General features: G+C 40.6%; 3 protein-coding genes across 3 annotated transcripts; 2 read left to right on the top strand and 1 right to left on the bottom strand.

Annotated features, from left to right (window-relative positions):
* Nucleotides 1–2,345: 2,345 nt before the first annotated feature.
* Nucleotides 2,346–6,078, bottom strand: LOC120024224 (gap junction beta-7 protein-like). Its single transcript, XM_038968419.1, has 2 exons — nucleotides 5,403–6,078; nucleotides 2,346–2,548 (listed from the first exon to the last, which is right to left on the bottom strand). The coding sequence occupies exons 1-2, from the start codon at nucleotides 6,076–6,078 to the stop codon at nucleotides 2,346–2,348; spliced, it is 879 nt and encodes a 292-aa protein (XP_038824347.1).
* Nucleotides 6,079–7,900: 1,822 nt separating this feature from the next.
* Nucleotides 7,901–8,801, top strand: LOC120024536 (small integral membrane protein 8-like). The gene is made up of 2 exons (XM_038968813.1): nucleotides 7,901–8,153; nucleotides 8,267–8,801. The coding sequence occupies exons 1-2, from the start codon at nucleotides 8,043–8,045 to the stop codon at nucleotides 8,399–8,401; spliced, it is 246 nt and encodes an 81-aa protein (XP_038824741.1). The 5' UTR covers nucleotides 7,901–8,042; the 3' UTR covers nucleotides 8,402–8,801.
* A 62-nt stretch (nucleotides 8,802–8,863) lies between these two features.
* LOC120024495 (uncharacterized protein C6orf163-like) lies at nucleotides 8,864–11,556 on the top strand. Its single transcript, XM_038968755.1, has 2 exons — nucleotides 8,864–9,754; nucleotides 10,829–11,556. Exons 1-2 carry the CDS (start codon nucleotides 9,555–9,557, stop codon nucleotides 11,223–11,225), a joined length of 597 nt encoding a protein of 198 aa, XP_038824683.1. The 5' UTR covers nucleotides 8,864–9,554; the 3' UTR covers nucleotides 11,226–11,556.
* Nucleotides 11,557–12,981: the final 1,425 nt, after the last annotated feature.

Here is a 12,981-nt window from a genome sequence, read left to right as displayed (position 1 = left end):
GAACATAATGTCAAGAAAAGATTGCGTGAACAGATTTTAGCTGGAGACTTCCAAAGAAGAAGCATTTTATCTCGGACAAGCAGCACTGACACACATGCCAGTTTGAATCTGGTGTCATCCAATCCAACAACCAATGATGTACAACATTTTGGAGTACGTCAAAGTCCTCAGCCTTCCAAGATGATTGATCACGAAATCCCCTCTGTATCATCTGCCCAAATGAACGGAGCAGCACCCATGAAGAGCTTTACTAATTTCAGAGAGGCTTCCTCTCAACACCACGAGGTACCTGCACCTACCTGCATTGTTGCGAATGACGTTGATCTTGGTCCTAATCTAACACCTGCAAACCAACAGCATTGGATAATGGACATTCAGACTGCATTAGAGAGGCTAGACTTAGACAAACAACAGGTGTGTGATTCTACTCCAACATATTCCTCCACAAAACCTAGCTGCACTGATATTTGCAATGATACTAAATCATTCCAGCCTAATGTCTCAACAGAGAAGGATACACAGATTCCTGATGGCTGTAGAAAGCGGTTTGCCTGTGAGAGTGACAACTGCACATACAGGGCCATGACAAAAGATGCCATTTTAAAACACCTCATCAAGACTCACAATTACACCAATGAGATGATCAATTCGATTAAGAAAAAACATGGGAAATTTGCCCCATTTTCTTGTCAAATGTGTGATAAGACTTTTACTCGAAATTCAAACCTTAAGGCACACTGTCAGACAGCTCACAGATTGACACAGCAGGAGATTGCAGAACTAATCATGAAGCGCAAGTCAAGCAACACGGTTGGATTTGCTAATAACGAAGACAAACCACTTGTGCATTCAGAGCCTCCTTTGTCTGGTCAGATTGCCACAGCGCCCCACTCAATAATGGAGAATATTAGACGTCAACATTCACTCCCGGATGTGAGCCAAAATCAAGATGTGACTGTAAAAAACGTGTTTGCTTCAGGAGAAAGTATAAAACAAGACTACCACCCACATCCTTTCAAACAGCAGACTTCTCAAGGCATAGCTGACCCGAGATATCATGATAATAGCCTCTCCATGGGAATGCAGCCAATGCAAAGGATGCCCATGCATGATCAGACACCATTAATGCTAATGTCTGAATATCAAATTAACGCACACTACTCAACAATACCCCAACAGCCTTTAATGACCCCTCCTGATGCAGATCAATGGTCAAATGGACAACACATACCAGCTCCATCTAGGCCTATGCCTACTCATTACAGTCAACAATCTGGAGGCTACCTGGCAGAAAGAGCTGGCTCAATGACACCTGCTCCATCAGATCCCCTTCAGGTTTGTGCTCCCTTGTTAGAAAATACATCCAAAATCAAGCTGCAGAGAGGTCCAAAGCCTAAAGTAGAAAAGCCTAAAGTAGAAATTCCCAAGAAGACGAAAGAGAAGAAGTCTGAGGCAAATGATTCTTTCAGTCCATACAGGCCATATCGCTGTGTTCATCAAGGATGTGCAGCAGCCTTTACAATTCAGCATAATTTAATCCTCCATTACAGGGCTGTCCATCAGTCTGCTCTATCTACATGTGAAATGAACAATGAAAATGATCAAAATGAGGAACATGATGAGAAAAAAGGCATCAAGCAGGAGGGGGTTATGGAGGAGGAACCAGAGGTTGAAGTAACCCAGGTAACAGAACTCAGATGTCAAGTGAGCGACTGCTCAAGAGTATTCCAAGACGTTCCGAACATGTTGCAGCATTACCTCCAGCTTCACAAGTTCAGCCTGGATCAAGCAGGATCTCTTATGTCAAACATCAACCTAGGCAGATTCCGATGTGATCAGCAAGGGTGCACAGCATCCTTCATTGCTTTCTGGAAGTACATCGGACATATTGAAAAAGAACATGACAAGGCAAAACTTGCCAAAATGGAACCTGTGGATGGGATGTTCCAATGTGATGTCGAAGGCTGTGACCGTGCTTACGCTACAAAGTCAAACCTGCTGAGGCACACCATGAAAAAGCATCATGACCTTTACAAACTCCAACTGATGAACCAACGGAAAAGTGAAGATTGTGAGAAATCTGACTCCAAGAATTCACATTACCAAATAACTAAATCAAGCGATGGGAAAGAAAACATAGAGGGCAACAAAAAGATTACACAGAAAGGAGGTGACAAAAAAACTGACAAGACAGAAAAAAATAGTTGGACGAAATATGGAAAACCCTCCTTGAAAACTAAGGATGAAGCGTCTGCAATGTGCATTAAGAAATGCAAGTTGCAATACCCCTGCATGATAAAGGGCTGTGATTCAGTGTTGAAGTCTGAACGGAGTATCATGAAGCACTACATGGGGCACGGACTGTCCGAGCGATACTTAGAAGAGCAGAGAAGCCACTTCATATTCTGCAAGAAATACCCAAGACGTAGAAACCTCCGCGCTGCCAGGAGCGATGACTCTAAGTCTGAGACCTCCTCAGAGATATCCGACAGCGAGGACACAGCAGACACGGGCCTAGAAGGAAGTGAGTTTGACGAGTATTCAAAACCTGTGTTACGGAGAAAGGGGAAGGGCGAACTGTGTGATGCCAAACCTTCGTACGATGAAAGTTCAGAAACTGCATCTGATGGTTCTGTGGTGGTGAAACGCAAGAGAGGAAGTCCACGGAAAAGTGTTTTTGAAAAAATTGTAAAACGCAAGAGGCTGACAAGGAGTAATGCGGTTTACTGTGGAGAAAATGGATCGGACTACGACTCCTCTAGCACTGCCCTTACCCAGGATGAAATGAACGATCAAAGTGAAACGTTGACCTCCTTTAAGCCCATGGGATTCGAGGTATCTTTCTTAAAGTTCTTGGAGCAATCAAGCCCATCTAAAAACGCTCTGAAGAAGAGGATTCGACTGAGAAACGCTACAGTGTTGTGCAAAAGGTCAGACACATACTTGCACTACCCAAAAGGCTTTGATACCCTTGAGTTCAGGAACCCTCAGAAGCTGACGTCACTTCAAAATGTAAAAATTGTAGTGGACAAAGCCTTTTCGGACGTAGCTGATACTCTGCTGAAGCAGCTCCAGGAAATGCGACCCACAGTAATATTAGAAAAATAGATTCCTATGTAGTATTTAAGTGACTGGCTAAATGTTTTTCTTGTCAAAACACCGTAACTCAGGATTAGAACGGTTTTCAACCTGCTGCAGAATGTTGCCCAAAACAATAATACTTTTGATTTTGTTTTTTCACCGCAAAATATAAATCCACGGTTTTTCAGTTGACTATGTGGAAGTTGTTTTAAAATGATACATTATTTACTGTAACCTTGAGTCTGTAAAAATCTTTTGTCTCTATTATATATTGAGCTCATTTTATATTATGTATTATTGGTAGGATAAATTTAAGCATGTTTGTATTTATCTTCCCAGCACATTGCCTTTGCAAACTAAATTTAAAATTGAAGGCGATTAACATCCCCATGAGACAAATGGTCCTTTTAAACAAACGGAATGTGATGTGTATAGTTTGTGAATGTTGTTGTTTCATTATGCCTTGTAAATGTTCATTTGTACGTAGACAATGTTGTGTGTAAATATTGTTTTTGTTTTTTTCAATGAACTACTGCCACCAGCAGTCTAACTTAATTGAGATAAACAGTTTTGTTACAGATTGCATTTCTCACTGGTGTTTCTTTCACGTGTTCAGATTTGTCATTTTGTTTATATTACAAGGCTAGTAGAGAGCTTATTTTTATTTAACTAGGCAAGTCAGTTAAGAACAAATTCATATTTACAATGACGGCATGGGTTATAACTGCCTTGTTCAGGGGCAGAACAACAGATGTTTACCTTGTCAGCTCTGGGATTCGATCTAGCAACCTTTCGGTTACTGGCCCAATGCTCTAACCACTAGGCTACCTGCTGCCCCAATTTATATTCCCCCAGAGGAAAAATGGTTGAGAGAAATTGGTAGAATCGTCCATATAACATTTTTTTTTAAGTACAAGAGATACATTACACATGGAAGAATGCTGTAGCTCCTACAATCAGAAAAGGGTCAGTTAAGTGCTTGTTGTAAAAAAGAGATGCCTTTTAACAGATTTGTGATATAACATGATCACTAAACAACTCTCAATTGTTGAAAACAAGTTGTATGGATTTCTCTTCATCATTAATCTAGAAAGATCAGAGTTCTGCATTACCTGAAATTCAACATTTTATATTATCTCTCCCTTGAAAGATGAAAGCAATGGAATGAATCTGCCAATTTATAGATTAGAATTACACTGATGGTCATATTTACATAAATGGGCTCCACTGGGGACCATGACATGAACACAAAATGAATGCTGTGATGTCAGTAAGGAAAAAGGCATGGTCTATGTATGAAGGCCATCCAGCACTGAAAGTAGAAATGTTAAGCTTGAATTTTTTTAAATTCTTTGTTAATCATAATACCAAAGTCTGAAATGACTGTCAAAGTAATGCAATGACTAGGGCTTTACAATAATGGTGAGATATTTGAGAAATGTTGGCTAAGTGGGTTAATTTTCCTAGAAGTTGCAGAGGGTGCACAGAGGGACATGACAAAAGTGTTTTTCATATTAAAAATCCAATTGATTGTATTTTCCATAATGTCTATATTAAAGAGGACTTCATTTGATATAATAGGCTTTTAAATGTCAATATGTGTGCACAATTTCTACTAAAAACATCAAAGGGATGCAAAAGGAAGTCATTTTATGAAATGATCCTACTGCAGTCGATTTGCATGTCAAACACCTGTCAGAGGCCACCTATTATGTAGCCTATCCCGATGGATTATTTGGAGAGTAGATTGCCGACGAGCAGCACTATACAAATAGCCTAAATAAAGTTAAGAATAGCCTACATGTTTATTTTCTATAAGCATATAGGGCCAACCATTTTTATTAGATTGTTGGGGAATGAATCGTAATACCAAAGGTGATTATATAAATTATACTAGATTCAATTAGCAGACCATTTTGAGACATAAAGGCCTTAAATACGACCCTAATGCTAAAAGTAACAGTATCTGTTAAAAGGTTAAAGGTGCTTTGTGGGTGGAGGGAGGGAGGTGTGGAGGGGCGGATGGATGAGGGGATGGGGTTGTACTGTTTTTCTGTTCTCATATCTGAAAATCTATGAATAAAGTACAACAACAAAAAGGTTAAAGGTGAATAACTACAAGTTCTACATAGTTTCTGAAATCATTTAAGTTAAAAGAAGTCCTGAATTCTGATCACAATAAATTATTAGGTAATTGAATGCAATTTAAGAGGGAAAGGGTTGGTTTCCCTTTGTAGCTGGATCTTGTGAGCCCATTGTATCTTTGTTAGGTGTGGGATGAAGGGTTGAGGTACTGTTGCTGATTGGGACAGTGTGATTACAATGCCAGTGAGCTCTCTCTTCAATGGGGATATACCGCTTGCTAAAACACTTCCAGCACTGTTTAGATAGGATGTATACCATCTCCGAGACATTCAGTACAATACACAATATGGACGTGCAGCCCATGATGTAGAGGAAGACCATCTTCTCAGTGGCTTTGGAGATGTAGCAGTCTACGGTGTTAGGGCAAGGGTCCAGGCTGCAGCGAAGCAGTCTGGGAACGTCAAAGCCACTGTAGAGAAAGTAGAAGGCCAGGAGGGAGCCCACCTCGAAGGTAGTCTTGAAGACGAGGCTGAGGATATAGGTGCAGAGCAGACCTCCATCAATCCTACCTTTGTCCTCATACAGCTTCTTGCCATGCCTGCTCTCCCTGTTCTCGCGGTAGGCCACGTGTAGAGCCACCAACAGGGATGGAGTGGACACCATGATGAGCTGGAGGGCCCACAGGCGGATCTGGGAGATGGGGAAGAAGTGGTCGAAGCACACGTTCTCACAGCCAGGCTGCTGGGTGTTGCAGACAAAGTCATTGTGCTCATCCTTCCAGACCTGCTCAGCAGCCGCCACGTACACCAGGATGCGGAAGATGAAGACGATGGAGAGCCAGATGCGGCCGATGACTGTGGAGTACTTGTTCACCCCACTCAGGACGTTCTCCAGAAACCCCCAGTTTGACATCTCTCTGATTACATGAGCCTGTGGAGAAGGGAGAAACTGTAGATATGGGGCTCTGTCCCAAATGGAACCAATATTATTCCCTACATAGTGCACTACTTTTGAACAGGCTGTTCAAAAGAAATGCACTATGTTGTAAAGAATAGGGTGCCATTTGGGACACAAGGACACAACCCTGTAGATACAAGGCCAATACTCAATTCTGCCTGTTATGATAAATAGGGCATCATCTGACAATATAAATATATTCCAATCATACATTGCCCATAGGAGGCTAGGCTACATTTCTATATTCACCATTCTCTCCACTATAAATAGTAACAGGTATTATTGTTTATACTTGTTACACTGTGGGCTACTTGTAAATATGACAGTGTAATAAGGACAATGTAATGCAGTGTTATCAAATTAACATTTATTTTGATAGCAAATTAATGTAAAGGGCAAATATCATGTTGATAACAAATCTGTGTAGGCTATAATTACTGAGGAAGGAATATCTTCTTTAATAGGCTTTTACAATGACAACATCTGCTGGTTCTGTATTTCCTGAGTAGCAGTACAGTAGCATCACATCATGTATAAATTCATTCGTATTTTACAAAAAAAGAAAGCTTCTATTTTTACAATTGCTCTCCAGTGAATAAATGCAATTGATTAACTAATCTATTTCAAGTAGCCTAGGCTATCAAAACTGTGAAGGTGCGCATTTTCCAATAGAATAGGCTAAACCTATTTTAAGAACACTATTATGTTCAGACAAATACAATATTGAAAGAAAATACAATAATTAACTCACCGATTATAAACAGGCTATGCCAGTTTTTTCTGTTTGTGTTATGTGTTTGGGGGCTAATTTTCCGATGCTGGCTACTGCAGTCGATTTGCACGTCGAACACACCTGTCTGAGAGGCCACACCTATTTTGTACCCAGAGGGCTTGTTTGGATAGTCTATTGTGGACGAGCAGCACTATACAAATACCATAAGTATAGTTAAATATACCCTGTAGGCTATGTGTATTTTTTAATATTAGCCTATGTCCTATAATTGTTTTTATTAGATTGTTGGGTAGGTTTAAGATGAAAGACTGTTTCTGAAAGGTTTTAAAAAATGAAAGAAAGTGAAAGCATCCTGTATTTAACACTACAGTATGTCTATTTTCAATATGCTTTAAAGCCTGTAGCTACCATTCATGAGTCACTATGTGCATTGATTCATCTGTCGTCAATCCTACAGTTTGTTCTGGGACAGACAGCATCACCATGGTCACATTAAACACTGAACCTGTCACCCGTGGTAGGATATATCAGTCCATGAGTTCATGTTACGTTGCTGAAAGAATAAAAAGGTATACAATTGTATCTAAGTTCAATGATTATTTGAATGTTCCTTGCAAATGTTGACTTCTTTGTAGCTATATTGGTCATGAATGACAACTTGTGCCATGCATTTTTTATAGGTATTTCAGGTGTCCTATGACTTGAGTGGTAGTAATGGATAGGCTCACCTTTCCCCCTGTTCAAGGCTAACAAGCTATTACACTTTTTTTCTGAATTCGGGGAAACAACGTTCATATAAAATCGTTTATGATGGGTGTCTTGTATACTGTAAGCAAAATGCCAAACCAAGGGTCTGACTAACTGTGACACAAATGCTACTGACTTGCCTTGTTAAATAAAGGTTAAATAAAAACAAATACTGCAGAAACCATAGTGTAGCCTACTCCATCCACAAGGTGGCGCTCTACTATTATAAAGACGTTACTATTATAACATGCAAACAATGTGTTTTTTCTTGGAGTTCGTTGACTGTTAGCCATGACTTCCAAAACAAGTGGACGTGTTGTTGTGGATGCGCTATTGGTCGTTCCAAATGTTTTCAATCATTAATAGCGTTTCCTCAAACGCGTTGCACTTCTTTATACAATAAATGTAAACCTTATCCATCTCCTCAAGTAATTGCACAATGGCATCTGGAAGCGGTAAGGAGGCTCCGAAAGAAGGGGACTTCAGGATGCCTGGCCTTAGAGGAGCGAAGACCACCACGCTTTTCCGAGCTGTCAACCCTGAGCTCACGGTTAGACCCGTAAAGCCTAACTCACTGGTCACAATTGTATTACGGACAATGAGTCTGTTTGTTCATCAGTATCGTCTGTTCTATTGTCGATGCAAATTGTGTTTCCTTTACAGAACAAGCCAGTGATGGCATTTGGACTTGTGACAATCACCTTGTGTGTGGGCTACCTGGGATACCATCATGCCACCAAAGAGAACGACCAGAAGCTGTATGAAGTTATTGACAGTGAAGGGGAGGAAAACGTCTAAATGGGACTGATCAAATCAGATGTGCAATATATCCTGAACATTATTGTAGTAAAAAATGGCTTGGCCTGAAAGCACTGGATCTATGTAATGACGATGGTTATTATATATTGTTACAATTAGGCAATAGCTCTTGGATTAATTTCTGAAACTATTGAAATAACAATTTACCATAGAGTAAGGGTAAGAATGTAAAACTCATAAAAGCATATTGAGCAATTAGCAATCATCATCAAGCAAGGAGCTGAATACCCAAGTCATAGACGCGCTACTGAAAACTGACGATAGTATTGTAACAACCCTGGGTTTATATGCGCTGATATCGACTCTGCCGCATGAGCATGCTTTTGCGGCACGGTCGATGGCGCACTGGACTTCGAGCTAGAAAGTCGAAGGTTCTGCTCCCTGCTGTTTCATTACAGTATCTTCTGAAGAGGGGGGGGGGGGGGGTTGTTAAGAGCCTCCGCAGACACTTCGCTTTAAACGTTAACACTCATCTCTTGCGGTGCGGTAATGGAAACAAGGAATGTATATTTCATATTAGCAGCATAAAAAACATTTATAAACAAAAGTTTACATGAGTACACACCTTTGTAGGGTTAGGGTTCCCACACGACCACATTTCCATGTTACAGGGCTTTTTTTTAACGGAAAACGAACCTTTGCTAATTATCTATATGCGTCTCCTAACACTGTGTAAAAGGCAGATGGACGCCACAAACGTGTTGTCACTGAAAAATACGGTCGGCTGCAACTGTGTTATAACAGGTTAAAACAGTGTGCAGTAAGTGTGTATTTTGCATTTGTGGAATTATTTTGATATGAAAGTAGAGTACCGCAATTGAGAATCGATTTATGTTAGATGGAGTTACTTTAGGCACCATTATTGGGCTAGGAGCTGACCAGTGGGAAAACAGCGCCAGAGCTCTCCCGAGAAAAAAGACAGTAATTGGAATGTCTCTCAATGAGCCATGTGCGTTCTAAATAGCATCACAATGGATTATTATTTTTCCCGGCACATGCATTTGGAGTCATACATTCTTAGTTGTTTTCTTCAGCAAGGAAACCTTTTTAGTACTTCCAACAGATCTCTGTAACTAGATTTGATTAAAGCAAGATATCCCGCCCCATGGGGTGAGTCAAAGCTACAATAATTATGTGCTTTGTGAGGTCCACTGTAAAAGCTAAAATGGACACACTCAAAGAGCAATGGAAACCCAACGTGGGAACCCTCAAAGCTTCACAGCATCCTTCCACTCTATCTAAAGGAGGTCATAGATGCACTGCAAGAAAGCGAGAGCCCACAAGCCGTGCTCTCACAGCTTTGTATGGAGACCCAATGAAAGAGCTGAAGCAGTTGAGTACTCACTCAAACATCATTGGTATGCCCCCTCCTCCTTTACTACATCCACTCCGTGTATCAATGGTAGCAGCCTGTAACAGATGTTTAAGTGACTGTATCACATTGAATTGCAGATATAGGAGAAAACATACACCAGTATTACATGACAGAGTTTCAAAAAGAGAAGGAGGAGTGTATTAGAGCTGCTACTGAGAAGGCGTGGGGCAAGGTACAAAAATATGCTGCTTTTTTTTGTTGAACATTGCGTTAGGTCTGGACTGCAATACATTGCAAGAGGTTTTGCTAATGATAAGTCTTGCTTTCAGGCTGATATGGAAATTGAGAAAATAGTGTTAGAGACACTTCAGTGGGCCAGAAAGGAGAGAGAGCTCTTGAGGAGGAAAGTAGAAAATGCAAACTCTTATTTGCAGGTATGAGGACACTTATCAAAGGAAAACACTTGTAATTGATAGAGTAGCCTACTATATCAATTGTTTCATAAAAAGCTGTAGACCTACAATTGCCATGATGCTCAGATATTTTAATAGAGTGTAGGGTATGTGTACGCCTATGTAATCAATTGAATTGCCTCATGACATCCTCAGGAGACTTTGGTTGAGTATGATATCAAAACAAAGCGCAAGGTCAGGTCCGACATTGAGAAACTGCGCAAACGAAACGAAGAGAGGGCCTCACAGGAGATCCGAAGGGCCATAGAGAAGATAGCCCAGCGGCATGCTAAGAGTGTTGTGAGAACCCGAAGAGAAGAGGAACAAACTACTGCACACGCTGCCACTATCTTGGAGATGTTGGTAGACATGTGTGATCAGAGTGATAGCTACAGTATTTCAAAAGCAGCTCATGGCTGTAAATTGGGGTAATGAGTGAGATTTGTGTGCTTTTTATAGTCATAATTTTCTAGCTTGGTTGCCTGTCTGTTTTTGCCATCTTGGAATTGTCGTGGCAAACATGCTTGGCTTGAAAATGATGACAACGGAGGAGTACGCAAAATCTCAAATAGATCTGTGACCGGCTAATGATTTTCCTATTGTGGTTCACAAACACATTATGTGATATGTTTACAACAGGGACTTCATGCTGCAACCGGAGGATGCGAAGGCGGTGGCCAGCAAGAAAAAAGATGAGATACTGGTGGAAGTGAGGGCAGTGATGATATCCAGCATCACTGGCAATATCGAGAGAACCCGAAGGGAGGAGATGGATATTGCCCAACGCAACATAGACGAGGCGGAGGGGCGGTACAAGGCAGAACTAACTACCTTGAAGGAGTCAACACAAGCGCTGGAGACTCTGCTGGACAAGACCATCAGGGACCTCCGTACAGCTGTAGCCGATAAGCAAGTATATATGGATGACCTGGAAGAAACAAGGGCAGCATTTCAACATTTCATCAATCAGCAGTTTAAAGAATTGAAGCCTGATCAAGCTGACTTTATCCTACCATCAAAGAAATGTACAGGTTGAATGACAAGTGAACGAATAGAAGCCCAGAAAAGCATGCGTCTCTTTGGCTTATCACAATTGGTCAACTGTAATAAATCTGATTATCCACATGCTATTTGTTTATGTAATAGTTGCAGTCATTTTGTCTGTTTGATATCTGATCGTGTGATTATGCCAGGCATCACAAGTACTTGTCATATAGGCAGGTCACATGTTGATTTCAACAACAAAACTTTGGTAGGTAAAAGTTTATTTCATAATCTGTAATGCCAGGAATGATTTACGTTCTCATTAGGATGAACTGTGTTACATCACTTTGAAATAATCTGTGCGTGCCATTTATTGTTCAATGGTTTATTTTATTAGCATTGCATGATCATGAATCTCAAAATAATAAATATAAATACAGCATTGCATTGATTGCCATCAGTTCACAGAATGTTAACAGCTAGGCGTCTCTCCATGCAAGTCACGTTCTCGTTATCTTTCCCCGCCCTCCGATATTTGAAGTTATAAATGAGGGCTTGCAGCATCCACTCAATGGAATTGCTCAACCGCATGATACCCTGTTCGGAATGAACTCAATATGGCGGAAACAAGTGGACTAGATCCCAAGTCTCTTGTCCAACCGACACTCAAATATAATGCTGTCTTTTAGAATGCTTAGTTAGGAAATATGAGAGGATCGATTCTAAATATTTTTTTGGCATTCCGGCAGGAAAAATAACGAAAGCTTCAACATTTGTAAAGGACTGTGAGAACCCAACAATGAGCCGCCGCCACGCAACAGGTAAGAATCGAGTCAAGTGCACGCTGTAGCGTGAGAATTTGTTACAAATTTACGAAGTTATTATGATGTTGCAATCTAATATCACGTGTGATGGTAGCGCTTTGAGTTTGTGGGAAATTGTAAGTGTGTAAAATGTGCCTGCAAATAAGCTCTGTTCTGATGTATTGTAGTGAGGGTAGTTTTGTTACTTATTGGCTGCAGTTGGGTTGGATGTGGAGGGGGATTGGAAGGCGCTGGACGCGCTGGTTTCTACGGTTAGTGGAAAAACACCGAAGAAATTGTACCCAGACATGTTTCTAATGTAAATATTCGTTTCGCACAAATACTTTCAGAATTCCAAGGGGCCTCCCCCTCCCTACCGCTGCCTCCAGATCATGTGTTGAACTCGGGAGCAGTAGTTTTCCCTGGTAGGCTATAATAAACACTCGATTCATTATTTGTATGTTACAATGTGCAAAATGTAACAAAACAATCGCAAATCATGAACTGTAACAATGTGCGCATGAAGTGATTGGATTTCTGTCAACAGGTGCCTTTGATCGGCATGGCTGTCCTCTGGTCATGTTCCCTGTGGATTCTCATGGCAGTCTTTCAGATCTAAGCAAATCTGAAGTGGTTGACTTCATACACTACTTTCTCTGTTTGTACAAGTATGTACCTACAATGTAATGTGTATTCTTTTTACGGATGTCCATTTAAGATGATTGCTCAAAACTGGAAGTCATGTTAAGCCTTACTGATGCCGCTTTGTTTTTTAGTAAGAAACAGGAGAAGGAGAGCTTGGGTTCAGTTGTGGCTGATTTGAGACAAGCCACTCTTAATACAACAAGGTTCATTGCTGAAACTCTTCTTCTCCTTGAGGTATCTATTCTATCATTTTGCAAAAAAACATCCATCTTTTGAATAATTTGAGGTAACATTTAATATTTTGTACAAAGATTTAATGTTTTAGATGGCTTGTAGGCATTGCTTTACAGTAATGGTCAT

The sequence above is a fragment of the Salvelinus namaycush genome, chromosome 29 (assembly GCF_016432855.1).
Source record: "Salvelinus namaycush isolate Seneca chromosome 29, SaNama_1.0, whole genome shotgun sequence".
Taxonomy (NCBI): domain Eukaryota; kingdom Metazoa; phylum Chordata; class Actinopteri; order Salmoniformes; family Salmonidae; genus Salvelinus; species Salvelinus namaycush.
Note: the sequence above shows the minus strand (reverse complement) of the source record. Positions and strands in the feature narration are given on the sequence as shown.